We start from the raw sequence: 27,028 nt of genomic DNA on the forward strand, positions 1-27,028 counted from the left end.
CTAGATGGGGCTATAGGTAGTGGTATATAAACATGATAATTAACTGTTTCAGGGTATCTGAGGAGGAAAGTCTTGCAGGAACTCTGAGCAGAACTGAACTTAAGTATCACTTTAGATTCATGCAGATAGCTGCATGTGCAGGAGTGAAGAGGGATCAGTGCCTGGTAGTTGCATGAGAAAATCAGACTAGAATTAAGGGGGAAGTCAGGGGAATCCATGGGGGTAATGAATTGTCTCCCCTGTACCCCACTGGTGGTGGTGGTGGTGATGGGAATTGCTTTTAGTAGGAGAAGTGTGAACTTTGGAGCATTTTCTGTGTTGTATTAGGCTTCTACTTTTTGAGTTAGGGAACACTGTGATTGTGCTTCCAGAAAGTGAGGGAATCTAGAAAGAATCCTGTTGTGCAATAAGAAAAAATATATCATGTCCACTGTTTTTATGATTTATTTTAATTATTATTTGTAGAGAAAGAGGATTCTAGACATTGGGGCAAAGCTATAGAGAGGTTAAAGGATATGGCAGTAGCTTACATTATTTAGAATAGTGGCTCACAAGTTGCATTAATTTCACTGATTCTGCTGTAAGTGCAGTGGAGTTTGAAACCAGCCATCCCTTCTTGCCTCTGAACATGGTAGGGTTCCCTTACAGAGGGAGTGCAGTTATTTGAACAGCTTGCTAGGTGGGGGACAGAGGTGTGCCCACTACCACAGGGTGGAGGCAAGACACAGATCTTTTCGATGTTTACTTCTGAAAGATGCTGCTGCTACTATTAAACATGCAATGGGATCCTTACAGAACCCTCAGACTTTCAATATGGGCTAGACAGATATTTTTGAGCATGCAGGTTTTCAGACTAATTGTAGGTATAACTGCAGGCTGATAGCTTCTGCAGAGACCCAGCAAGGAGGGCTGGCCAAAGGGATTCTTCAGCTATCCTCTGAATGGGGTGTAGAATGGCTTCCGGTGCTGCCGGTCAACACAGTGCCAGATAACCCTTATTCCCTAGCTGCTGACTTTCCCATCACTAGTTCCTGTGGCTTTTTTCACACACTACAGTTGTACTTCTGATACTCTGTCCTCCTCCAACTCATGTGTCCCTCCCTCCCCATTGAAGAGTTTTTGTTTCGTGTCATCTTATTTGACGATGCTATTTTGCATCCCACTGACCTTCTCCACCCACATGCAGAAAGAGAAGGGCAAGGAAGACTCGAACGGTGCTCAAAACTGCCCCAATAAGACTGGGCTTCGTTCCCCCATCACAGAGCCCTCCATCCCTGAGGAGAGCCCACTCCCCGACTTACACCCATGTGATGCCAGTAAGTAGTTGCCTGTTGTCATGACCTTTCTGAGAGCAATGAGAGCGCTAGTTACCGAAAGTTTAATGGGTGTATTGGGGAGTGGGGGAAGGCGGCATATTAGCTGAGTCTGTTATGTTGGATAAAAAGTTGATGTTCTACACTAACAGTTTTAAAACCCATGCCTTTTAAATCTTGTGGACTAACAGGTTGATGGGAGCTTCCCAGTCTCTCAGTTTCTTCTCTCAGCTTTGTGATTTAACTCACTAGTGCCTGTTGAGGATCTTTGATGGGGCACAGGTTTGTGGTAGGTCTGCCTAGCCTCGCAGGAGACCAGGCTTCTGTTTTAAAATAACCTTGCCCAACCTGATGCCCTCCAGATGATTCAGACTACAGTTCCCATCATCCCTGACCACACTGGTCATGCTGGATGGGGCTGATGGAGGTTGCTGACCCAAATATCTGGAAGATGTCAGGTTGGGGAAGACTACCTTAAAACAAACATCGAACTTGGACAGGCTTACTTGTCCTGCTGGTGGTATTCTAATGGTGGGAGAAAGTGCTTCTGTAAGAAGTCAACCATTTTGCACAAGAGCATATGTTTCATCTGGTCAAATAACCCATTTGCTTTACATAGACTTAATACAGTAGTTTTATGGCATCAAGGACTTCCAGATGAGAGAAACATGTACATCAGGACTTTTGCAGTGACATTGGATCATATATTAAAACTTGAGAGCCTTGTTTTTCCCATTCTGGACATATATCAGAGCATTTGGCAGAACTGCAGGATTGGGGAGAAGAGGAACTGTGGCTGAGCGAGCCACTTGCCATTCCAACCAAGCTCACTAAGGTGGTCGGTGGGGAAAATGTGTCAACTTCCTCACAGTTTCTCCTACATTGCTCTTCTGCCCTCACCTACCACCTTGTCTCATTCCAGATTGAAAGCCACAAGTTGACTTTTCGTGAGAACGCCAAAGCCAAGACTGACCATGGAGCTGAAATTGTCTACAAATCACCTACTATTTCTGGAGATACCTCTCCACGTCGCCTTAGCAACGTCTCCTCTACTGGAAGCATCAACATGGTGGACTCCCCACAACTTGCCACACTGGCTGATGAAGTGTCTGCTTCCTTGGCCAAGCAGGGCTTGTGATTGTGTTTAAGTAGGTGGAGAGAATAAGAAGAGACAAATCCACTCTGGCCTTTCTTCCTGTTTTCCTTTTTACATCTGCATCCCCCACCATTCCTTATTTTTTTCTATTAATGGGATAACTGTTTTAACCTATACCCCTATTCCCATTTAATCATTTATCCCTGGTCTCAGGGTTTCAGAATTGTTGACAACTCAGAAAAAAAAATCCTACTATCTTTCCAATTATCTCAGTCTCCTGAACAAAATGTAATTGCTTGCCAGGTAAAATTAGAGTGCTTTGGATGGGGCATTTACACTATCTTGGGAAAGAAGGGTGGTATCTGCTTCTTTACACATGCATTAGCTAGCCAAGGTTGTCTTCATGGCGCTGGAAAAGAACCTTCTACATTGATAATTTAGCAATCCTCCTAAACAGCCCCTGGTGTTTTCCTGCTATGTTATAGGCATTTGTGTTAGTGTTGGGCGAGAGCAGATTTCAAACATAAAGCCGAACTCAGCAGTTTCAGTGTGAAATGTCAACTGTCAGGAGACCTGGAAGAATGATTCCTCTCTATTTTACCTCTCCCAAGGGAAAGCTTTTCATGCTGGAAAGGATGAAAAAGTTCAGTTACTATATGCACACAGTTTTCTTTACTTTTATCTTGGATATTTTCCTAAATGGAGGTTAGCTAGAGCCATATCACTATGTTATTCATGTACTGGAAAAACACTGGGCCTAGCTGCATTTAAATGCTGCCTGCTCACTTTGCAAATATGTTTAAATGATACATTTTGAGGGGCCTGGTTACACCTTGCATGTTTGATGATCCATTGAAATCAGTGAAATTTAAGATACTTGACAAATTCTGGATTTGACCAGTTGTTTTTAATTTTTCATGCCAGTAACTATTGCCATCTATCTTTCTTCTGCTTTCTCTACTACAATTTCTGTTTGCACCTGTCTTAAAATTTCCTTAGCAATATAGGAAATTGGCAGTCTCACAGCACTCAAGTGGCAGGTTTAGAAAAAAAAGGTTGATAGGTAGCGAATTTGCTCCTTGTGTTCTTTCCAATAGGCCTGGCTGTTTCTCTTAGTTTCCATGGAAAGATTGCAGGCATATCTGCAGCGATTTGCAAAGTTAAGGGTTTAGGAGTTTTTCTTTTTTAATTTTTAAAGTGCAGTGCCCTTGTTTAAGAGATGGGCAAGTGTCATGTGGGAATGGTATTCCCCTGGAAGAACATAGAATTAGCAAAATTGTGCATTGTTCTGATGCCCTGTCATAGCATCATGTTTGTCAGGCAATGCCTGCATATAGAAAAGAAGTATAATAGAGCAAACGCCACAGACAGGTTTCATTTCTCTTCAGATACAATGATTTCCAGTCAAGGTTGGTGTGTATATTATTCATTTAGGTTTGAATGTGTACATTACTGATGCAGGCATCTGTGTTTAAAAGATAACATACATCTCAGTGCAGTAAGCAGCGGCTTAAATGTTGTTTGGTTCACTGTTTCAGAAACTTGAAGGGAGGACAAAAAATAACACATTGTGCAAAATTGCTCAGTATTCTAAGCACAAGTTACATCCTCGACGAGCTCTCCTGCTACTGGAGCACTCTAGTCCAGCTAAATTTGTAGGGGTTACTTATATAATGCATGCCCTCTTTGCAAACATGTTTTCATCACTGCTGTGTGGAGTTTTCAGTTTGAGCTGTAGCTGCGTGTCATTCCTTGTGCTTTGGGAAGAGGCGCTGTTCCTCAGTTGGCCCAGCCCATGGAGGCACAGTATGTGGCGTTCCTGCCAGGTGCCACCCTCCTTGCCTCCATGCAGTGCAAACAAGCATTGTCCCCAGCTGCCATCATGCTTCCACATTGTCCTCATTCATGCTCAGTTTCCATCCCCAGCCACATTTCATTTAGATGAGCAGTCAACAAGCTATCAAGCCAGGAAAGGGCATCTTCTTACTTAATCTCACACATTTCCATGAATACCATGTATATAGAAAGGCAGCCCATTTATTGTTAGTAGGAGTTGTGAATAATAGAGTCTGCAGTAAGTTATTCTCTCCTTGTATATAGGCTGAGTTGTCAGGTGAGAGGGATAAAGTTGCTTTAACTACAACAGACACAAAAACCCACAAGCTTTTCCAAATATACATGCATGGCTTTTGAAAGCAAGTTAACCACTAAGTGTGTGTAGGAATGGGAGACTGGTCCTTAGGGCTGGGCAGGGTAAGGAAATATGTTGTGTCTGTTACAGTGTGGTGTTTAATATGTAGTAGGTCATTTATGGCCTGAGTTGGATGAACTGTCTGGCTGTGGGAATGGCATGCAGGTGCTCTAGTCCCCTTTTGTCATGGAACAGATGGTTCCACAGCAGTTGGAGATCGCAGTATGCAGACTATCAGACAAAGGTGCTCACGATGATCAGAGGCTTCTATTCCACCTGCTGCTTTACTCCTTGGTTCCTGGGATGCTGTTGCACCCAACACGTGAATCAATGCCTTTATACTATAGTTCAAGAGAATTTGTGCAGGCTCCTCTTTCCAGCCAACTCCCCTCTAAAAGGAGGCTTCATAGCCATAGTTCTGGAAAAATCCATCTACTCAAAAGCACCTGCTCAAGACTGTCACTGCAAAACATAACCTTATACCCTTGCACAAATGGCTTAGTATTTCTGCCCGTTTAGATCTCAAATACAATCGGTGAGGCAGCCCAGCAGTAAAAGAAATAGGCCAACTTTTTAGCACGTTCTAGCTTCTGATGCTTATGCAGCAAAAGCATAGTTAAAGCATCTGCCTGTTTCTTAGTCAGTGTGTCACGACTAGCACTATCCCGTTTACCTTGTGATATTCTTCAAATCTGTCCCATTTGCAAGGGACAAAAAACATAGCAGGAAAATAACAAAATACACTTGTTTCCATTCAGACTTTTACAATGATACAAAATGTAATGCTTTGTCCATCAATGGCACATAGTAATCTTTTCCTTTGTTTGAAAAAAGTTGTTGCATATTGGAAGTCAGCTGCTAAAACCAGGTCAACTGAGGATGGGGAAATGGTTATTGCTCCTAGTTAAGGTATGCAGAACATCTGCTAGGGCAAAAGGAAGTTGACTGGGAATTGTGGGCTAAGGTAAGAGGAGTGGACTTGCAGTTAAAGACAAACAAATGGCTTAGCATGGTACTTTTGTTATTTCATTCCAAGGCAGCATCCTGGTGGAGGTGATCTGCCCATCAAGGCAGCCTTCAGTAATCTCTAATTATTGTATGGTACTGTGTTTGGAACAAAGCTTGTGCTTATTTATGTATTTATGTCATTTATACACATTTTATCTCAAAACAAACTGGGAACACCTTCCACTGAGAACTTGCATCCATCCATATTTCTATTTGCATTTGAGGCTACAGATTGGACGGGAAAAAGTCTTACTTTCAGTTTTTTCATTATGTTGAAGCTAGAGTTTATTATAATTTGCTTTAAAAGATCATCTCCCCCCCACCCCTGAATTCTTTTCCCACATATTAAGAGCCCTGGTCTCTGTCTACTTCATTCCTCCTATTTGCCCCCCCCCCAACCCGTGTTCAGACATAAGGCACGTTAAATATTCTGAATAATTCCTCTCCCCCGTTTTCCCCTGAATCATAGGTCCTGATTCCCAGTCAGCATTTTGATTGTTTTTATGGCTCATTTTAGGAGACACAGACATCAAGTTTGCAGCTGGTTACACCCATGATGGTTTTAATCTAAGGCCATGTCAAACTGGCAGATGTCTTGTCTTGGGATATAAATATACATATCTAGGGGCTTGGAAAAGTATTTAAACTTGACAGATGGAAATCATGGTTTTGAAGCTAAAAAGAAAAAAAGGCTTTGTTAAGGAACTTGGAAGTATCAAAAAGGGACAATGGAGTTTGGAAGACCCCACAATTCCCTTTAAAGTTTTTGAGAGGGAGGGAAAGCAGGGTGGGGGGTGGGAAGGGAGTGAGGTCTCCGTATGATCATCCTAGCTTAGTTAACCTGTCTGTGATGTCCATATTGTACGTGTGTGTTTTAACAACTGGTTTACACTGACTTGCTGTAAAAGTGAATTTGGAAATAAAAAAGTCGTTACTACAATATTAAACTGGTCGTCTTTATTGAACAGAGACAAGACTGAAATGTGGTGACAAAGTCTTCTCTAGCAGTTACTAGCTCCCACAATGTCAAAGAGGTTCTTTCCACCTTATGCACAACATCCCTCGGAAATTCTTGCCATTATTTTGAAAGAGGTGATGTTGGACTACAGCTTCCATCATCCCATGATTGTCCGTGCTAGTTGGTGTATCGGCATCATAGGCCTAAGGTGGCCCATCTCATGACCTTAAATAAAGGTGTCACTTTGTTCCTTCACGGGGAAGTGGGTAACATCATTCCACTTCGTATAATACAAAAGCAGGTGGTGTGTTAACCATTTGACCATCCAGTTTTATCTAAAAAAACCTCATCTCTGACATGTGCAACTGCTCCCAGGTCTGTTTAGGGCACTGCCCTATGCGTCATTTCGACAGCCAAGCCTCCAAAAGCAGAGGCAAATTCATCCTATACCTGGAATCAGATGTGGTGGTAACCTCTGCTGCTGTGCCTTGCAGTGTTTATTTTCTCTAGACACCTGCTTAATTTAGCATCAAGGAGGGGAGGCTGGGATAGCAATTGGCTTAAGGCCATAGCCCCAGCCTCCCTGCGACATGGAAACACTTGTTTCCATGCTGGCTGCAGAGGGGGACAGGAGCTTGCCTTTGGAATCCCCATCCCATGGAGTTGCACCATTACAATTAAAAATTGCAGCTTTGCCTCAATCTTTCCATGTCTCTCTCTCACAAGTGATCTTGTCTCAGCATCCTTGCTTTTTTTTTTTTCTAAAGAAGAGATGTAACACAGTTTTATTAACTTTTTATTTTTTTTAATTTTTTTATAAGCACAGATTTGTGCTTTGGCCAACAGAATCAAGACATTAAACAAAGATCAGCTTCTCTGAAGAAAAGCATTTCTATATAACAAGGACATTACACAGCTTGAAGCAGGAAAAGAAATATTTACAAAATACGAGGTGGGTTTTTTTTGTAGATTTTTCCTTTATAACGCTAAGAGGTTATTCAGAATTTTCAACCTTATAAATAGAAAAGCACTTAATGCAGAGGGATATGGTAGCATTGGGTTTTTCCTCTTTTTAAAAGAAATTAAAACTAGAACCAAAAACATTAGGTAATGTTGAAAATTGTGAAAAAACCCCAACCATTAAGCAGTTTAGCTACTATTTCGTTACAATTACAAAATGAGAAAAAAAGTCTTTTTTTTCCTTTTTGGTGATGTGATTAATACAGAAGACAGGCGCAATGCTAACAACAGGACAGGGACCAACAGCCACACCGCTAGGGTCTGAGAAACATTACAGATGATCGGTGTGCAGAATCTGGGAGTCATGGAGCATGGAGGTGATGGCAGCGGCCTCTTTAAATTAAAATAAATTCAAACCTGTGGAGCTTGGCGATGAATCAGCCCAAGGAGGTCTCAGAAGCAGGAAAGAAACCTGACTGAGAAGTTTGCTTTCAATTATGTTTTCTGTGTAAGTGGAGTTAAAACAGTGGTGAAAAACAAAGTCCTATTTTTATCTGGAAAAATCCAAACATTTAGGTACTCAAACATACTTCAAGATGCAGTCTCAAAGCAATGCACAAGACTACATTTTACAGAGGGTGGAAGAAAAGAAACAAGAACAGTGACATACCATCCTCATTAAAATATGGCTTGTGGATCTGTGGTGGCAAGCTGTTGTATCCTGTGACATTTCTCCCAGTACATAAGGCTCAACACTACTGTATTGCAATCTAGCAGTAGCAGAGATATATAAAAAATATATGACTGCAACTTTCAAACTAACAGGCAGAGTGCAAAATTAAAAAGGAACGCAGAAGTGTTAATTATTAACAGCAGGTAAAGGAAGAGACTTACAAATCACGTCTAGAAAAGGAAGTCTAAATATTCTCTCATGGAAAACAGCTCCTTTTGAAAAGCTAGGCAGACAGCCTTCCCTCCATTCTTACCTTGCTAGTAGGAAAGGAAAGGAATCCTAAGCAACAAACTTTTATGTTCTGAATAAAACTGCTCCAATAGTCTTATTCAGGTTGATAATAGGAAACTGCCTTTTCTAGTACAGCCAAATGTACTTCCTCATCATGGAGATCAACTCAAAAGCTGACACAGACAAAAAAAAGGAATTAGCACAAGGTGAGATGAGGGAGGGAGGGGAAGAAATACCCTTTGGAGCTCAGAAGTGGGAAGCCATCCCTTAGGGAACTAAGAAATGGAGGGTTTTGCATTGCAAGTGCTTTCGTGTGCCAGTGCAGCCCATGAGCAGAACTGATAGTGAGGGAAGTTGTATTCAGAAGACATCACTTTTCACCACTAATTTCACTCCACTAGAATTTTAGGGAGGGGAGCACAGTGATGGTGGTAGGTGAGGAGAACATACACTGAATAGGAAAGGAAAAGAAAGAAAAGAAAATAGAAGTACCCTTTCACCAGAGAACTAATTCCAGGGTCAGTTAGCCAGCTTCACCCTCTTGGTTGAGGAGTGTACACCTAAAGTATGGGAAAGGGAGAAAAGTTTGCTCTCCTCATCAGACCACACAGCACTAGGTAAGGTGTGTGTGACAAGGAAACATGGAAAGAAAGGAAAAAAAATAAAACAGTTTCTAAACTCCTTAAATTCACTAAAAACTGTGAAAATTCCCGGCAGGATGTTTGAATATCAAACGCAGATTTCAGAAGCTTTAATGCCAAGAGTTAGTTTGGTGGATTGCTTTTTGCTCGCGTCTTCCTGTCCATCTCTTTATCTGTGGGCCGGCCGCTGAACTGTGGCCACTGCCCCTGGATGCCGGCTCTTGAGGCAAGCAAGGGTGGGTGATATGGGTGCTCCATCTGTTTCTCGGGAGGACTTGCTGCCAGATGTGCGCCGTGTGCATCGTGATGACCGGTCCTGTGGATCTGACTGGTCCTCGCACTCTGTCTTGGGGTTGTAGGACAGTGGGAAGCTGCGTCGTTCCCAAGGCTGTACAGTCTGAAAGGCAAAGGAAAGCTGGTCGGCCTTAATCTGGTCTACTTCCCATACCATTTAGAACTTTGAAGAGGCATTACCTGCGTAGTCACATCCAAGAGAGGTAGTACACCTGTAATTAAATCTACATCTGACATCAGAAAAAGTGTCTACGGAAGATGCTGCCACACTGGGCTAGAAGAAAGGGAATCGGAGCTGGAAGGCTGGGGCCTTGTAGATGAAAGCTCTTGTGCCAGGAATGCATCCCAAAGTTCTCCCGTTCACCCAACCTGTCCGTGAAAATCTCCAGAAGACATTCTAAAACTTTCCTTGGCAATATTTTCTTCCTCTTACAAGATTCTGCATAATATTTAACAGAAATCTGGCTTCCTTGAACGTTGAACAATTTTGTTTCACAGTGAAAAGGGCAACCCTTTAATTGTTGTGTCTCTAAGTTGCTCTTCCAAGAAACTTGAAGCACTTGATAATCCTTACAGCTATCTTGAGAGGATGGTCAGGATGAGAAAGGTAAGTTGTTTAGCTAAGGCCTTACTGGGCTTCACAGCTGAGCAAGGATTTGAACTTCAGTTTCTCACCTCTAGGATCAATACTCAGGACACAGGTCTCCACAACAGCCTACGGTTCTGGGTGGTTTGTTACCAATCTCAACAGGTCACGCTTCCAACAGTCTGCTGCCAATGTCTGCTTTATGTAAATTTGCCCAGTGCCCACAGGGTGATTAACATGCTGCAGTGGCTTGTTGACTGTCCTGCAATTGTGCCAACCAGGCCAAATGACCAGGTTGGACAATTACTGTAGCCTGCATTTATTTAGGCCATGGAGGGCTGCAACTCATGCTAGCCATATTCAAAGTACAGTGATGGTGGGAGCTGGCCATGGCTCAGGGTGTTATGTGAAGCTTATGCAAGGGTTAAACCATTTTCAGATTACGGGCTCTACAAACTTTGTTTACTCCTTTCATGAACCATCCTAACTATATTCACACAACTAAGCCCACCTGCTGCGGCTTGAATATTCAAAATGGCAGCTGGCATGCATTACAACTCTTGGCTTAAACCAATTGTATGAACTGACCTACTGTTTATTCCCAAAGAGGACTGTCTGAAACCCAGAAAGATTTGTTTTCAGATGGGAACAAATAAGACCCCATAAAGGCCTATTTGGCTGAACTTTCTTACTGTTGATACACATGCTTTTTACAGTCATGTGATCATCCTGGTTATCCTTTTCTGCACCTTTTCCCACACAATTAATCATTTTAATGTGAAAACCAGAACTGCACACAGGTGCAGCCACACCACAGATCTGGAGAGGGGCACTGTGCTGGCAAGTTTATTTAAGGTCCTTTTCTTTAGAATTCCCAGCATGGAATTCCTTCTTGATGCTCTCTATGGGTCAATCACAGGTTCTGCACTCCAGCGGAGCTCTGACTTGGAGCAGTCTATATGCTGGGAGGCAGGGAGGGAGGGGGCTTCACCATCCTCACTGAGCATGCATTGCTCTTCTTCCAGCTCAGTTCTCTTTGATGGCTCCATCACTGAGGAGTGCTCCCCCAACAATTCATCATAAGAGCAATTAGAATTATCCCATCTTATTAAGTTCCTTTCTTTGTTAGCAGCCCTGGTTGCTGTTCTTCAAGTTCCTACTCTACAATGAACGGTTACTCTACTGCAAACCAGTCACAGCAGAAATCAACGCTTCTCACTTCTAAAAATGTAGAAAATGCATCACATTCAGCAGGGGTGACCCCTGTTCCCTATGCAGCCTTGCACTGAATTCTATCATAATGGAACCAGCCCGGGAGGTGAGCAAGGGGGCGCCACAGGAACGGTGGATGCACACAAACCTGCTAGAACCCCCAGAGGTCACTGGGGCTCTGCTGACCTTCTAGGACTGCCCTCTGGGATCACACAGAACAAGCTGCCAAGGACAGCGTGACCATGGCTTGCTGTATCATCCAATGAGGAGGGACAAACTCCACCTGACTTTCCATCTCTAGCATATCCTGTGCGCATCTTTCTTACAGCAATGACTTGGCAAAGAACATACAATGGCAGGCCTCTTTCCATGACTGTAGATCACTCTGCAACTGAGGCCAACAGCCAGGCTATTTCTGCACTACCGCATCCCAGGACCACTCCTCCACATGTTCTTACCCTTCCCCGTCAACGTCAAGTCTGGAGGAGTAACTTAAACGATACCCTTGTAACGGAGAGATGCCAAGGCATGTGGTGACGTGATATAAGCGGTTTAAATAAATAAATAATAAAAATAAAATAACCCTGAGATGACCCCTTCAGGCCTGGCCAACAACCCTCCTCCTACTGTCAAGTTAAAACCAAATTCACCATCATGGGGTGATTCTGAAACTCTGCCAGATGGGGCCGTATCAGTCCCAACATAAGATTCCCTTTTCTGTGCAGAGACTAGATCCCCGCTAATTCATTTTGTTCCACGAGATTTCAGTTCTACCCACTATAGCCATGTTCCAGGTGCCATCCAGGCACCCACTCCACCACCGCCATCTTAGCTCGGATGCATCTAGAGTCAGCATAAAAACACCTATATGCTGAATGCATTACTGTTACTTCTGCAGATATATGACTCCCAGTGCTTTTGTTTACACTGCTGCACATGCAACAATGCAAACGGAAAGCAGGCAGTTAAGTCCACGTATCAACACCTACAATGTACGAAGACACACAGGCAACCACCCACCTGTTCATCAAGGCCAGATTCTGGTGTGGAACAACGTGTGTCCTCGGTGGACAGGTGCCGCATGGAATCCCGGGACAGAGGGGTGTGGGGGCCAGAGAACAGGTCTGGGCTGATGGGGCTGCGCGGAGAGTGGGTATGGGAGAAGTCAGAATGTGAGTAGCAGTTCCCGACATCAGGTGATGCTGGTTGTGGGGTAGATGGGTTCCCTAACTGTGGGGTTGTCCGTCCATCTGTTGATCTGTAAGACCTGGAATTAAAGCGGAGACTCTGTTTCACAAAGACAGCATTGCATGTGTTCTTGTCTTTTGCAGGCTGCCATGCTCCATGTCTTCAAGCCATGTATGGCTTTAAAGGTACAGGACATAATGCTCTCACACGCTTAGCGCCAACTAAAACGGCAGCCCCCTCCCCCATTCTAGACCAACTGCAGTTCCTAAAGGAAGTCCCTCTGGTTAGCTTAATGCACATTTATAATTCCAAAGGGGCCTCCTCCACTGCCTGATCACGGACACTTTCACTCAGGTACTGCCTTTCTGGCAATACTGCGGAAGAGGGAGAGTGGCCACCCATCACGGAGGCTTTTGGACATTTGCCGTAGCACCCAGCCAGCCTTACCTGCTGCCTCGCCGCTGCGGTGGCATGCTTGTGCTCCACAGCCACCGTGCCCGCTCCATCTCTTCGCACTTGGCATGGAGAGTGGCGAAGGCTGCGTCCGAGAGATCCTCTATCTGCAAGGGCGATCGCATGAAGTCAGCACAGCAGCGGCCCCGGATGTTTCAGCGATTCTGCAAGTGCTGCCCGGCATCTCATGAAGACGCCAGACCATCTCCCCATCCCCATGAAGAGCAGGTGTGCTTACTCAGAGGCCTGCTGTGCCTACCCTTAACCTCCTGTGCAGGTGCCACTGGGAGAGAGAACGAGCTCAGATTTCCCTCCTCATGTCTTTACACACAGCACTGGGGGCAAGTCAACCTGGATTTACACCGATTCATCCAATTCAAAATCCAAAAAGCACGACACAGGTTTGTTGCAGAACAGTTTTCTTAGTTCTCTCAAACCACCTGATCCATTTTTAGGAGGTGATGAGGTATGTGGAAGTTTCCATCATGCACTGAAAACTGATCTGGCATATCAAAAGATATGCTGAGAATTCCCTTTCCTCAGCAGGACGAGTGAGGTGGCAGGACGTTCACCCCCGCAGCAGTCCCTTCACACTGCCTAATTTGCAACAGAAGGGGTCCCCCCCCCCCGATCTACATTCCTGTGGGGCATAAACATTCCACAAACCAAAATCTTTGGGTCCTGCTGCGATTCACTTGGCTGGCAACAAAAGCTAAACAAAATTTTGGCCTAAGGAAAGCCAACTTCTACATATGAAATATGTTTCACACACAGAGCATATGCCCATGTTTGCTTACATGGCACAGCAGCACAGAGCATGGGGAGAGACAGAAAGCTTCCAGGTATCCAGAAATATTATTTATAGAGCACCACAAAAGTGAGACTCCTCTTGGCTGTGCCCAAGAGTTGTTCTGAAGGAGGGGACTCAAAAATGTTGGGCTCCAGAGGCTCCTCCCCCTTTTCTTGGAACGCCCTGCCTTCCCTTTCTTTATACTGTGTCATCTTATTTCCTTGGCAAAAGAACGGCAGGCTGTGGAAAAACAGGGGTCCCGTAGAAGAGACATGCCAAACACTGACAGTCTTACTTCCATAAAGGAGAAAATATATTGGTTATCCTCCTTTTTGCAAAGAATAAAAACGGGTCAGTGACCCCACTTCCTTCCCTACAGTCAGATCTTCCTCTCACTCCAGAGATCACATGCTGCATGCAATGAACTCAGCAGGGAAGAGGCTGAGCCACTGACTGATAAAAGCAATCACATGGTTAATCACACGCTCTCCCCCTCCCCCAGAGAAAGTTTATGTAGCACATCCTGCGCATGACGGCCATGGGGCCATCTAGAAATTAAACAACAACTGCTGATTTATATTACACTAGATTTGCTCCGCCATTTCAACCTCGTGCATGGCAGCACTTCACAAGAGCAGCTCATGCCGTCACGGCTTTACAACCACCTTGCATCAAGACAGGCCTTCTCTGCAGGAATGTGGGTGCTGCTTGCACCCCAGTCCAATTAGCAAGGATCTTCTGGGTTGGCCAGATCTTGCCCAGAGGTGCTCACCTACACAACCAAGATCTGAAAAAACCCAGGTCTCTGCCCCCACCCCACTTACCCATAAGGAAATATCGAAAACAGAACTGTTCATGGACAGACAGCCTGAGGGGAAAATCCTTCTAAGGAGCTTAAGGGTAATAATTTTATAACTTTTACTACCCAGAGAGTGCACAGAGTCCTTTGGGGTGCTATGAAAATGTAATAAATAAAATGAACAACTTTGCCATTAACTGAGGCAGGGAAATGGCTGCCAGCTTTGTTTGGCACTTCATGGAGAAAAACCCCAACACAAGACCTTGTTTAAGCTCTCAAAAACCACACTTCGTTTGCCATAGAAATGGCTTCCCCTCCAAACTTTCATAAAACCCACAGGATCCTGCTGGAATTGTTCTGTGGAATCTGGTGACACACCAGCCTCAGGAAATAAAACAAAACCGAGGGCAATTTGAGTAGTGTCTTTGATCCTGCTAATGCACATACAATTTGCAGTGGGCACTGGCCGAGACCTTAATTTAAAAGGCTGCTGAGGTGCCCAAGAAGCAGGCAGCCGCTTTAATTGCACACCAGAGAGCCACCAGTCTGTCAGCTGGAAGACAGCACACTTCTCCTTTGAAGTTTCAACCTCCGTCTCTTCAATCTCATCCCCAGCCATATTGGAAAGGCAGAGAGAGCACAGCCAGGCACAACGAGACAGTGTGATCACAGATGCCATTACCCTTGTTTCATGACTAATAAGCTTAACTCTTTTGATCTGCTGTTGGGTTAACTCGTCTCTGCCTAAGCCCGCTTGCTGTCTTGCAGCAAGTCCCAAGATGGCTGTCACACCCTTCTAGGGTGAAGAGGGGTAATGCTCCATGACTGCCTGGATCTTAGTAGTTGGAAGGGTGACAGTGCTGATGGATGCTATGCTTTTGGTGAAGGATGCGGAAACTTAAGATGCTGGCACCAAAACTAATTATATTGTATGAGGAAGGAGTTGGCCCGATACCAAGTGCTTTGCTTTCCCATGCAGAGAGAAGCCTCCTTAGTAAACGTTTATATGGAGACACATATCCAGCATGTCACCAACACCAACAGAAGCTGCAGCCACATCAGAGGACACTTTTTGCTAAAGTGTAAGTGATTCTTACTTGACTACATTCCAGCATCTCTATGTATCAGCTTCTGCATTTTATGTACATTTATGAATGGTAGGCATAAAGTGACCGATCCAGTAATTATGCCCACTGCTGACTGTCAAATAAATTATAATTCATTTGCGGGATTTCCTTGACCTTGAAAATAAGAGCTTTAAAGCCACATCCTGTATCACTTGTTCAAAAAGCAAACTCAGGAGGTGAGCACTGCTGAGACTGAAACCAAAATGCAGCCACGGAGGGAGAGGGCGGTATCCGCCTGCTTGGGTGAACCCTGAGATTCCACTAGCACAAAAAAATCTTTAAAAACCCAGGCAAAATGTTAAGAGTAACCATGAAGACAAAGCATGAGGACTGAGCATGCTCAGCAGATACGGAATGTAGAGTGATGGCCAGAGATGGAAAACGTGTGTGTGTGTGTGTGTGTGTGTGTGTGTGTGTGTGTGTGTGTGTGTGCGGGCACATGCATGAGAAAGAGAGTGAAAAGGGAAGATAAAATGCAACCTTCTGTAGTGGGTCCCCCACGTTTCATAAGAAACGCCACTTCCAAAATGGTGCTACCATTATGATTCCCCCTGCAATTTGAAGACTCCATGGGAAGTTCCGGGGGAGGCCTACGGAGTGCAGGCACAGGGAATCACCCATCCGCAGGAATGTTCATCTGAAACAGCATCATTACTCAGCACACTTAGCAAATCGCTGGTTGGCCACTGGGATCAGGCTGTTGCAGTGCTGGACATGAGCAGCTCTGGGCTTTTAGTGCTGCCTTCATCTTCTGGGTTTAAGGCAATGTTCAAACTTCATGCACACCTCATTTAGGATTTTTATTGCCAGTGCAAGAAGGTTGCATGCTGAAAACCCTCTGATGCTTCACTCAGCTCTCATAGAACCAATACAGGGCTGGAGGGGAAGCCACTCCCATGGAAAGCGAGTATGGCTTTTAAGAGCTAAACCCCTTCTCTATTAGGGGCTTTCTCCATGAAGTGTCAGACAAAGCTGGTGGTCATGCACTCGGATTTTACTCCTATACTTTCTGAAAAAACAACAGCCGCTGCATTCAGTCACCAGAATGAACTCCAGGCAGGTGCTCCCACTTCCAACAGTCACTTAAAAGAGTGATGCAGGGGTTCCAAGCTGCCTAGAAAGTACCTTTTTCTTGGGTGGAGGAGGAAGACTTAGAATCCCAGATAGATGAAAAAGTCACCCACATGCTTAATTTTGCTGTTTTTCTTTGATTAAGGACATCATGTGCTTCTAAAGCTTTGGCAGAGCCTGATGTTTCTATTTAGTGTGTGCGTGTGCACAGAACGTGGGTTTGCGCAGCTGCCACAAAGGAGAGCAATTACCTCTTCGTTGTCTTCGTCCGGGTTCACTGTCAGAGCACCGATATCCACAACGCGCCAGCTGCAAAAGAGGCCAGCAAAGAACAGTCAGTCCCCAGAGGGGTGGAGGAGCCCCACACGCTGGCTTGAGTGCAGCAGGAGCAGCAGCTGGGCAAGGAACAAGCAGCTTGGAGGAAGCCTGCTGCGGATGCCTCCCTGATCGTGAAGAAGGCTGTTTCACGGCCTTTCATCCCAGAAGCTGCATAGGATCCCGCCGGGGTGCCTCAGCTTTGGGCAGCAACGCACCCAAGGCCATGCCGGTGGCTCTGGGATCAGCAGGGCGCTGCTGCCAAGGGCCCTGCTGTCCAGTCCTCTGCCACCGCAGTCATGGGGCCCAACAGCCCCCATCTCCAAGCCAGCCAAATAAAAGCTTTATCTGCCCCAGATCCCACAAGCCATCCCTGCAGTCTGATCTCAACCTCCTGTGCTACCCCATAAATGGGCACCCCCAACGCTGATCAGAACAAGACCCAGCTATTTGCACACTTGGCCCGTCCAATGAGAACCGCTTCGGTGTCCCCCAGCCCTACTGCACCTGCCACCATTCCCACCCAGCCTGGCCAGTCCAGCCATGGGATGCTGACCCACACGGATCAGCAACCGCTTTTGAAGGACCCAGATGGGGAAATTTTCCAGTCTTACTACTTCAAGTATTTTTTAAAAGATGAACTCCCTTGCTGTCTATCCAAAAGGTCAGATTACTTACCTGAAATTGTCATTCTTTGAGTGGTCATCTGTGCATTCACACATATGCATATAACTTATAGCCTGAATTAGGCTCCAGTTGTGGTATATAAATTTAAGAATGAATGAATGAATTAGGGAGGGAGGGCTCTATCCCTGTGCAGGACCTGTTGTCAAGGTTTCCTAGTTAGATTCATTTTGATGGAAGCTCCTCCCCTCCTGTCCTTTGGTATTATTCCTCACTTCCATTGTGAGTGACACTGTGGCCTTGGAATGGAGCTCAAGGACAATGGATTGAGGAGCTGTGGAGTGTTGAAGCTGATCAGCACTGATATGCAGTCGGTGGAGCAGCGGGTGAACGCACCAAGGAGCACTTGGAGAACATCAGTTACAGGTAAGCAGCCTGATGTTGCTCTTTGTGGTCTCTGTGCATCACACACAGGGGCACGTAATGAACTGGTGGAGGGGAGGTGTCATCAGCAGAGAACTGTGGAGAGGACTGCTTTGCCAAAGGAGCAGTCTTGCCTGGTGCAGATGCCAAGCCAGCAATGCTTGACAAATACTCATGAAGTGAGCCACGCTGCTGCCTTGCAGTGGTCCTGCAGAGGGATGCCAGCATGAACACTGCTGAGGTGGCCACTGCCCTCATGGAGTGTGTCCTGGGTCTGTCAGGGAGCTGCACTCCTGCAAGCTGATAGGCAAGCATGGTGGTTTTGACTCCTCAGTGTGCAAACTGTTGAGAGCTGATGGGTTCAGCTCTGGACCTCTCACCATTGCAAACAAAGAGTCTTTTAAAGTAGCAAAAGAATTCTGTTCCAGGCTTGTAGAATACAAGAATACAACACAATATATGCAAGGTAGAGTCCATCTGGTTTGATGGCATAGTGAAGAAGGCCAATAAAGCAATGTCCTGGATAAAGTGCAATGGTGAGGTAACATTCAGACAGAACAAGGGATCTGGACACAATTGAGGCATCGTTGACTGATGTGGAGTGTGCAATGTAATTACCATAAGCGAGGCTACCTTTTAGGAGAGAAGCCTGAGATCTGAGGTGACCAAAATTATGAAGGGTCATTTCGTAAGAGCTTGGAGGATGATAGAAGGCTCCAGGAGCAGGTTTGTGGAATGTTTTGCAGTTCTTTGCGGAACCAACAGAACTACAGATGTGAAAAGACCAGAAAACCTTGGATTAGTGGGTGAAATGAGGTAACGGCTTCCAGGTAAACCTTGATGAAAGAGGTTTCAGACCGCTGCAGATGAAAGTGTGCAGGAAGTCCAGAATTTGTTGCATAAACGACTAACAAGGGTCAAAGGGCTCTTGCTGGGTGTAGGCAGAGAATGTGGATGGTCTCAATGCGTCACTGAGACTGCCTGGATGTCGAGTCGGAGAAGCGTGTCCTGGTCTACTGAGTGCATGGTGGCCATGTTACATCCCTCCTTGGTTCTGTGAGATAATATTCAGAGTCAATGGAATGCGGATGATCGTCTGAACAGGCAAAGATGCGTCAGATGATATTCCCCAAGTCTGGAAGATTTCTGTGAGGATCCTGGGAACCATCTCACATTCACGTATTCTGACATTCTCCCTACTCAGGAAGTCTGCTTTCAAATGCCCCATACTGGCCATGTGGATGGCCATCATTGTTATGTCCATGTCGATGCACTGGTCTCATATTTGCATGGTGAATCATGTCAGGGAAATGGATTGGTACCTCCCTGTTTGTTCAGATAGAACACCATGATAGTGTTTGCCCAGGGTGATCTGCATGTGGTAGTTCTGAAGAATGGTCCGCAAGGTGGTGAGGGCCTTCTGTATTGCCAAGAGTTTGAGATAATTGATGTGTTCTTGGGGTTCTAAAATTCATGCCTTATGGGTCTGGTTGGTTCCACAGTGCACTCTCAGGGGAGGAATTTGTTGTCACCGTGATGTCCGATTCTGGCAGTGTGCAGTTGACTTCCTTAGCCAGATTGGCTCAGTTGATCCACCCCGCTAAGTTTGAGCATATCAAGCACAGGGTGCTGAGATGCTTACAGCTGGAATGGTGCTGAGGTCAGTAAGCATATAAGAACTAGAGACCAAGTGGAGACATGTGAAGTCTAACCAACGGGACCACCATGACTGTTGTTGCCATGAACCCAAGGAGGCGCTGTACTTGCTGTACTGTAGCTCTGGGGCTGGCTTTGAGCTTCAAGGCCATGCCTATCAGGAATGAGGCCCTGGGGGCCAGGAGGTAGGTGCTCACAGCTCCTGAGCTGATCTGCACTCAGATGTAAAGGACTGACTGAACAGGAGAATGAACAGGTTTCTCTCAGTTTATACACAGACCCAGGACCCACTGTTTCTAGGAGGTTGCAAGCAGCATGGGCCAATTCTGGGAGGTCTTCTTTTGAGAGGACAACAAGGAGTCAGTCATCAAGGCAAGGGAAGATGTGGATTCTTTGCAGATGGAGGCAGGCACAGATGATTGCCATGCAAATGATAAACACTCGTGGGGTGGTGGAAAGCCCAAAAGGGAAGACAGAGAATTGAAGAGCTTCCATACTGACTTGGAAGTGAAGGAAATGCTGGTAATCAGGAAATTACACCATATTACATCAAATTATGTCAAATAGTAATATGAAAGTAGGCCTCCTTCATAGTCAACCAGTCGCCTTGACATAGCAGTGGTAAGATGTTCTGAAGGAAACTATGTGAAACTTCTTTGGTATAAGGAAGAAGCTGCCATCTGTCTTTCTGTGGTACTGTGAAGTAATGGGAGTAAAAACTGTATCAAATGTTGGATGGAGGAATGAGCTGTATAGCTCCTTCCAAGAGCAGCATAGCTACCTCTGCTGCCAGGACAGGGGATGGTGGCATGACCCATGCAGACCTGAGAGGAGGCAGAGCGTGAAATTCAATTTGGTAACCTTTCTCTACTATGGAGAGGACCCACCTCTCTGATGTTACAGCTTCCCTAGTGGGGACATCCATAAAACCAGACATGGGAAGGAGGAACTGAATGGTTGTGCTAGTCAGCAGTGCCTTTTGTCTGCCTGCAGAGGGTGAGAGTACTGTCCACGTCCTTGACATGCAGAGCGAGGGGGACTGGTCCACTTACGTGACTGCTGCAGTTGCTGACTGAAGCCCATCTTCTTTGCTTTTGTCCTGGCCTTCCAGATGGGTTTGTCAGGCTTGGACTTGAAGAGGCCCTCCCTATCAAACAGCAGATCTTTGTTCCTCATGCTCACTTCTTGGAATAGTCCAGGTGAATGGAGTCTGGTATGCTGACAAATTGCTACTGTGCTGATGAGGACCTGGAGTTGCACTTAACATGGTGGCGTGCCAGACTGCTCTGTTGATGGGGCAGACAGAGGGCCTTGGACTGAAAGACTCACTCCAACTATGTGTTTTGCTCCGGGCAGTGTTTGCAGAGGGAGTCCATAAGAAACAACTGATAGTGGGCCAATGTAGCCTCACAACTGGAGCCACGAAGGCCCAAGGCTGCTGATGAGCAGACTCTGCATGCCACTGCATCCAGCCTGTGTCCCTGCTTGTCCACGTGTGACAAGTGCTCCCTCTGAGACCTGCCCTGCGCTGATTCCACAATAACTGCCCTGGAATGTTGAAGCAGGAACAGGAGCAACTTCTCTTGGATCTGGTACAGCTCCTCTACCATGTTAGTGGTATCTGTGCTGGTGTCTGCCTGTTCTCCTTGATGGAGTTAAGGAGTGGCAGAAGAAAGGGGACTGACATCGGTACTACATCCTCCATTCAGGTAGCTTCAAAGAATGAGTCTGCAACCGTCTCAACATATTGTTGGGTCTTGAGCCCAAATGAGGTAGCCATCCGGAGGTTCAGTTCTGAAAAGTATCCCACATCCTCGGAAGGGAATCACAGTTCCTGTGACGTGATGACTGCATCTGGGGAGGAGGTGAGCTGATCTTCAAACTGAACAGAATCTGAGACATAGTCTCCTGGGACTCAAGGAGGTGAGTCAAGCTTTGGTTGCCAGGGGGTGGCAGCAAGCATGGTGGTGACAGAGATTGTGATAGTGTTGCTGATGCTCTGCTGTGCCCCTCCCCTGGTATTCCTGGTAGTCATCATGTCTATGTCTTAAGAGTGGTCATTTGGTCCCTGTTGACTCCGCTCTCATTCTGATCTGGCTGGTAGTGTTGTGGAGTCAGCCAATGGGGGCCTCCATCCCTAACACTGTGAGGCAATAGAGAATGATCACAAGGACAACGTCTTCAGGCAGACTGTGATGGTGCCAGCAAGAAGGTCTTGGGATGTCGAGGAGGAGAGGAGAGGAGAGGAGAGGAGGTAGCAGAATGGCGTGGGCAAAGGCAGTGAGGACAGTAATGTTCTGTGGAGGGATCTCAGAGGAAGGTTGGGCCAATGTGGTGATCCTGAAACCCAAGACGAGGCTGGGCAATCCTCTACCACAGACCTAACTCAATCAGCTGCCTGGAGGACACAGTTCCACAGTTCGGTCAGCAGTTTTCTCACCCTGCTTTTCTGGGCCTTTTTAGCAAAGGCCTGGCTGTGTGGGCAGGTCTCCACTAGGTGCCCCTCTCCTAGGCAGGAGAGGCATAAGGAACTGCCATCCACTGGGGGTAGTTTGCTCCCTCAACAGAAGTATTTGTGAAATGGCACTTGGAGCACCATCAGGAAGAGGGAGGAAAGACGACCATGTGGGGACAGGAGAAGACTGGATCATAGAAGGGTTCTGTTTTGTTTTTGGAAAGGTTAAGTTTGGTTAAATAAAAGCTGCAGAAACTAGGATTGTAGAAAAAGTGAAAAATGACTGCAGAGAACAAGTCAGGGAAAGCCAGAGCTAGTGCTAAAGGAACATCCTGTGACACCCACAACGATGGTCAGAAAGAAACTGCAGAAGTAGGAGGTATTCCCTCCTAGATATACCAGGAGGTGGGAGGGGAGTGGCTTCTGCCAAAATGAGTCTAATTAGGAAATTTTCCGAACAACAGGCCCTATGCAGGCACAGAGCCCATGAGTGTGATGCTCAGAGCCCATGAAGAAGAGGAATGAACACACACCCACACCCACGAGTTCAGTTAGGGCCAAGCTAAAATAACTCCCATTTTCAATTGGCTAAACTCAGTGGCAAGGAGTGAATGAAATGTGAGCAAACATTTCAGGATACACCTTACTATTGCTGGCAACAACACTACTCCTCTTAATAGCGACCAGTCGCCACCCCTCAAGCTCCCTCTGTGGGACACTGCAGTGGCCTCTCAAAGGAATGGCCACCACTGATTGTGAAACACAGGCAAACACAAGGGAGGGAGGGAGGGAAAAAGGAGTGAAGGGTTTCACACCTCCCTTTTCCCATAGGATCATCCCACCCGTAATGCAGTTGCATGTCTTCCTAGCAGAATGCTCACCCCAGAACTAGAACCGGGTTTAACCTTAAGATTTCCTGCATGCAACACATGCAGACCTTCAAGCCAAGAGGTGTAGTCTCATGGCTTCTTCCTACTACAGGGGCAGAATTGGCAATATCCAATCTGCAAGCAGCACCCTGGACACGGCACAGCCAGCAGAGCAACCTGACCGGTGATGGCCAACACACACAGGCTTCCTAACAACCATCCCCACTGCTCCTTGAAAACCTGAAACAAAGACAGCATCCCAATCCTTACATGAAGTCAAGCTGCTAGTCCTTTTGGAATTCCACCCCCCACCTGAATTTGGAATATGGCCAGAGCCATCCCTATTTAATGATGAAAAGACCACTCTGAACAACAGCGAATGTTACAAGGAGCCCAATACAAGAACCCATTAGCTACATTCCCTATATTTGGGAAGTCCTTGACAGATTGTGCCTCAGCTCCCCTGCCCCCATTACAGTTGTTTCCTACTTAGCAGAATTGTTTATCTGGCCCTTCCTGTTCAGAATCTAGGTCCATTCAGAGGTTCTCCATTAAGATGGTCCCCAGCAAGCTATAAAATGCAGGGCCAAAATACAAGATCTTTACTTATTTGAAAGTATCCATTCAAAATTGATGTGACTTGATTTATTGGACAAAGAAGTGCATTAGGGCATCTCCCAAGCCTCTGCTGAAATTCCAAGTGCTCCATGTGGGGCGTGGGGGGGTTAAGAGGGATGTTAAGGCACAGGTTGTTGCCTCTGGAAATACCTCGGTGTGAGGATTTCCTTGTACTGCAGTTTTTCTACGCGGGTTGTTGCAGCAACAGACATAGGGATGACAATGTTGTTGATGTCGAAAGAGCTTTCCCCTCTCCTCCTCCTTGGCTGCTGCTGTAAAACAAACACAGAATAGGAAGAGTAAGATAAGGTAGAAATAATTCGAAGACCAGTCAGCAACTCTAAGCAAGAAGGAACTCCCCTTCCAGTGGTTTTCTCTGCCTAGCAATTGAATGGGGCCCAATGGTGGCCCCAAGAGCTTGGGCCACAGAAAAGCCGATACTATAAGGCTTTCCATGCAAGCCATTTTCCATGCTCTTCTCCCAGGAACACGAAGCAATGTGAGGAACTGTTTGTTTCTTCATGAATTATGCTTCTTCTAGTGAATTTGGGCTGACAGCCTTATACCTGATCCTCGCCACAACGAAAAAATGTATTAACGCAGGTGAGTAGTTCCACCATTCAGTGTGGTCCCATACTTGTGAGTCTGTTTACACTGCTTATCCTGGAAAAAGAGTTCCCTAGAATTCAGTTGACCTTCAGCTTGCTTAAATATTCAAGGACTAAATGACAGGAAGTTGGGAATTACCCATCTGACAAGCTTGGGGCCAGACTTACTGCTCTTTGCATCCCAGGTTAAGCAAGTATATAAATCAGCAGCAGTGTCATCTGACTCTGGTCAACAAAATTCACAGCTCGTGGCCAAAACACGCTGGAATATCTTAACTGACCACCCAGAGAATCCTGGAATACTTTCTGAATGCTGAACACACAAAACAAGCCCTCTCTTGTGGAATGGCACCCTGCACACCGCAAAGGAACAGTATACAACAGAAAGAAAAGTGGGGAGAAAATGGGGCCATGCCTTACACCGTCTCTATAGCAAAAATAACCACAAAGAATTATTTGGATCCCCTGCTGCAGGCAGGGGCGGGGGGAGAGGAGGAGAGAGGGAGAGTTCACTGCTCCTCCTCACAGCCTTTGGAGTCACTCCCTATGTTTTGGGACTGAAACCATCATCAGATCCTGGCAGTATGGCCAATAGTCTGGGACTGCGGGAACTATCTAAAACATCTGGAGGGCACTGGGTTGTTTACCCCTTAGGTGACAGGAGTAACTGGAAAAAATTCCCCACCTCCACTCTTCTTTTTCTGAATGGGCATTTTCCATGCATAGAATCACACCCATTTCACTCCTGAAGGGGACTTTTCAAAGGCACTGATATACAACCGAACTTGAGAGCAACGCATGCTGAAAATAAAAAACCCCACCTCCTCTACTCAGTCTGAATGACAAAATTTGCAAATGTTTGCCAGCATCTCCTCCTGGCATGCACTGCAACAAACCCTTTTAGATATTCTGCACATTTCACCTTGCCGCTTCAGGCATAATCTCCACAGTGCATGCCTGTGGGTGGCGCCTCTTCCCTGACTCCACTGATCCCAAAGAACAGCCTCCATCGCTCTGCCCCCCATGCCCCCAACATGTGCCACGCTTTCACATCAAAGACACCCAGGGAGGAATCCCCTGGCAGCTTTCATGCTCTGTTGCAAGTCTGCCTGGACTATTCCTAAAGCAGTTTTCCAAACCATGGTAATGCTTTGCTAGCACTCGCCACCTTTCAGCGGGGTTTTTCATGGACAAGGATTCCACCCACACCTCACCCCTTGCCAAGCCAATCTGCAGTATCTTTGCTGTTGCTGGCATATTTTTTCATTCATAATTGTGAATCTCACCTTGTTCTAAGGGTTAAGTTCAGATCACGAGAAGGAAGGTTTTAAGTTATGACTTACCCAAAGTAATCTAAAAAAGCAACAACAAAAATATTCTGGCTCTATGGGGAAATTTGAACCCAAACCCTTTTGTTTTAAAGCCTTAAAATTGCAGGTAACTAGGAAAACCTTCCAGACCTAACTAATTAGGCGTGGAAAACCACCACCACAAACAAAACAAAACAAAACAAAACAAAACAAAACAGCGAAGTATCTTTATAGAGGCTGCTCACGATTTACCATAGTCTCAGGATCCTCCTTTCCCCCCACAATATAAATAAGGTGGGTTTAACTGGCTAAAAATTGCAATAATGCATCTACTGCTGTTAAAACCACACTTTAATCACACATGGTTGAGACAGGATATTATCTGGAAGAGGTGCTACATAGGCAACAGGGGGTTTTGTGGGCCTATTAATGCTGGAGGAAAGGATTGTTACATACACAGAAATTCTGGCACTGATTGGCTCAGCGAACGTCACCTGATTTGCATCAGTTGGCCCTCTACTATTTAGGCACCGGAGAGGTCCAGTGAAGCACGCACCAGTCAGGAAGGAGGTGGACACTTACTGCCTCAACTCTTATTTCTGTTATTTAATAAGAGGACAAAGGTAAACTTGTATAAAATCCCTGTTGTGCTGTCACAGTATTATATGCAATATTTAGTGGAAAGCCCTATTTACAGTTGCCTGTATTTTTTTTAATGATTGATTGATTTAATTTATAAATTGTGCCCAATAGTCTCACACAGGACTCCCTGGGTGGTGTACAACCAGGCAACCCAAAAATAAAAAGCCCTTATATAAATTATACAATAAATAATTGTTACTTTAAAATTTATCCTAGGACAGCATAGTGAATGAAGTCATCAATAAAAAAATATTTTTTATTTTCAATGTTTGATAAAAAAAATAAGAGTTGGAATAATAAAGACTTAAAATAAATTTAATAACTATAGCAAGGCTAATTAAAGCTAAGAATTGGAAAATAAAATATAATAATCAATTGACTGATTGGTATATATAAGTTTGGAATATAGCTATTAATGACAAATTAACATGTGAGATGAAAATGAGAAATGGGTAAAGAAAAAGAAGTTTAATGAGATTTGGGGTGTATTTATTGTGTTTTAAAGAAAGGAAGGGGTCTGAGCTATCAAAAGAATCATTACATTTTGGAAGGGGGAATGTCCTGAAATAGTTTTTTTCCCCCTCTTTTTTGTAACATGTAAAATTTATTTTTTGCTGTAAGTCAAATTCTAATATTGCATTTTAAATGTTATTTTGTTTGTATTTTAGATTGGAAATTAATAAAAATATTTTAACACAGTAAAATCAATCAATCTACAATTACAATTAATTCAATTTAATTCAACTGATTAACAATAAGTTAATCAGTACAATAAGTTAACTTGTTTAATTTCATGAATATGTTCATTCTTCTATATGAAAGCTTCTCAACCAAAAATGAGCTTTATTTTTAAAGCT

General features: G+C 45.2%; 2 protein-coding genes across 17 annotated transcripts in view; one reads left to right on the forward strand and one right to left on the reverse strand.

Annotated features, from left to right (window-relative positions):
* Nucleotides 1–6,555, forward strand: part of MAPT (microtubule associated protein tau) — a 107,131-nt gene extending 100,576 nt beyond the window's left edge. For 11 of the 13 annotated variants that reach the window (XM_044446971.1, XM_044446976.1, XM_044446972.1 and 8 more), the window contains one exon: nt 2,236–6,555. In XM_044446971.1, the coding sequence (XP_044302906.1) occupies nt 2,236–2,451 (216 nt within the window). In that variant the 3' untranslated portion in view covers nt 2,452–6,555. Of the gene's footprint in view, nt 1–1,186; nt 1,317–2,235 lie in introns of those variants that run through there. The other 2 variants (XM_044446973.1, XR_006416379.1) reach the window with 2 other exon arrangements.
* Nucleotides 6,556–7,345: 790 nt separating this feature from the next.
* The window catches only part of KANSL1 (KAT8 regulatory NSL complex subunit 1), a 156,251-nt gene continuing 136,568 nt past the window's right edge, over nt 7,346–27,028 (reverse strand). For all 4 annotated transcript variants that reach the window (XM_044446969.1, XM_044446970.1, XM_044446967.1 and 1 more), the window contains 5 exons: nt 23,762–23,883; nt 16,903–16,960; nt 12,859–12,971; nt 12,244–12,490; nt 7,346–9,528 (listed from right to left, as the gene is read on the reverse strand). In XM_044446969.1, coding sequence (XP_044302904.1) covers nt 9,301–9,528; nt 12,244–12,490; nt 12,859–12,971; nt 16,903–16,960; nt 23,762–23,883 — 768 coding nt within the window. In that variant the 3' untranslated portion in view covers nt 7,346–9,300. The remainder of the gene's footprint in view (nt 9,529–12,243; nt 12,491–12,858; nt 12,972–16,902; nt 16,961–23,761; nt 23,884–27,028) is intronic.

Source organism: Varanus komodoensis, unplaced genomic scaffold, assembly GCF_004798865.1.
Source record: "Varanus komodoensis strain SLA01 unplaced genomic scaffold, ASM479886v1 scaffold50, whole genome shotgun sequence".
NCBI classification, from domain to species: Eukaryota; Metazoa; Chordata; class Lepidosauria; order Squamata; family Varanidae; genus Varanus; species Varanus komodoensis.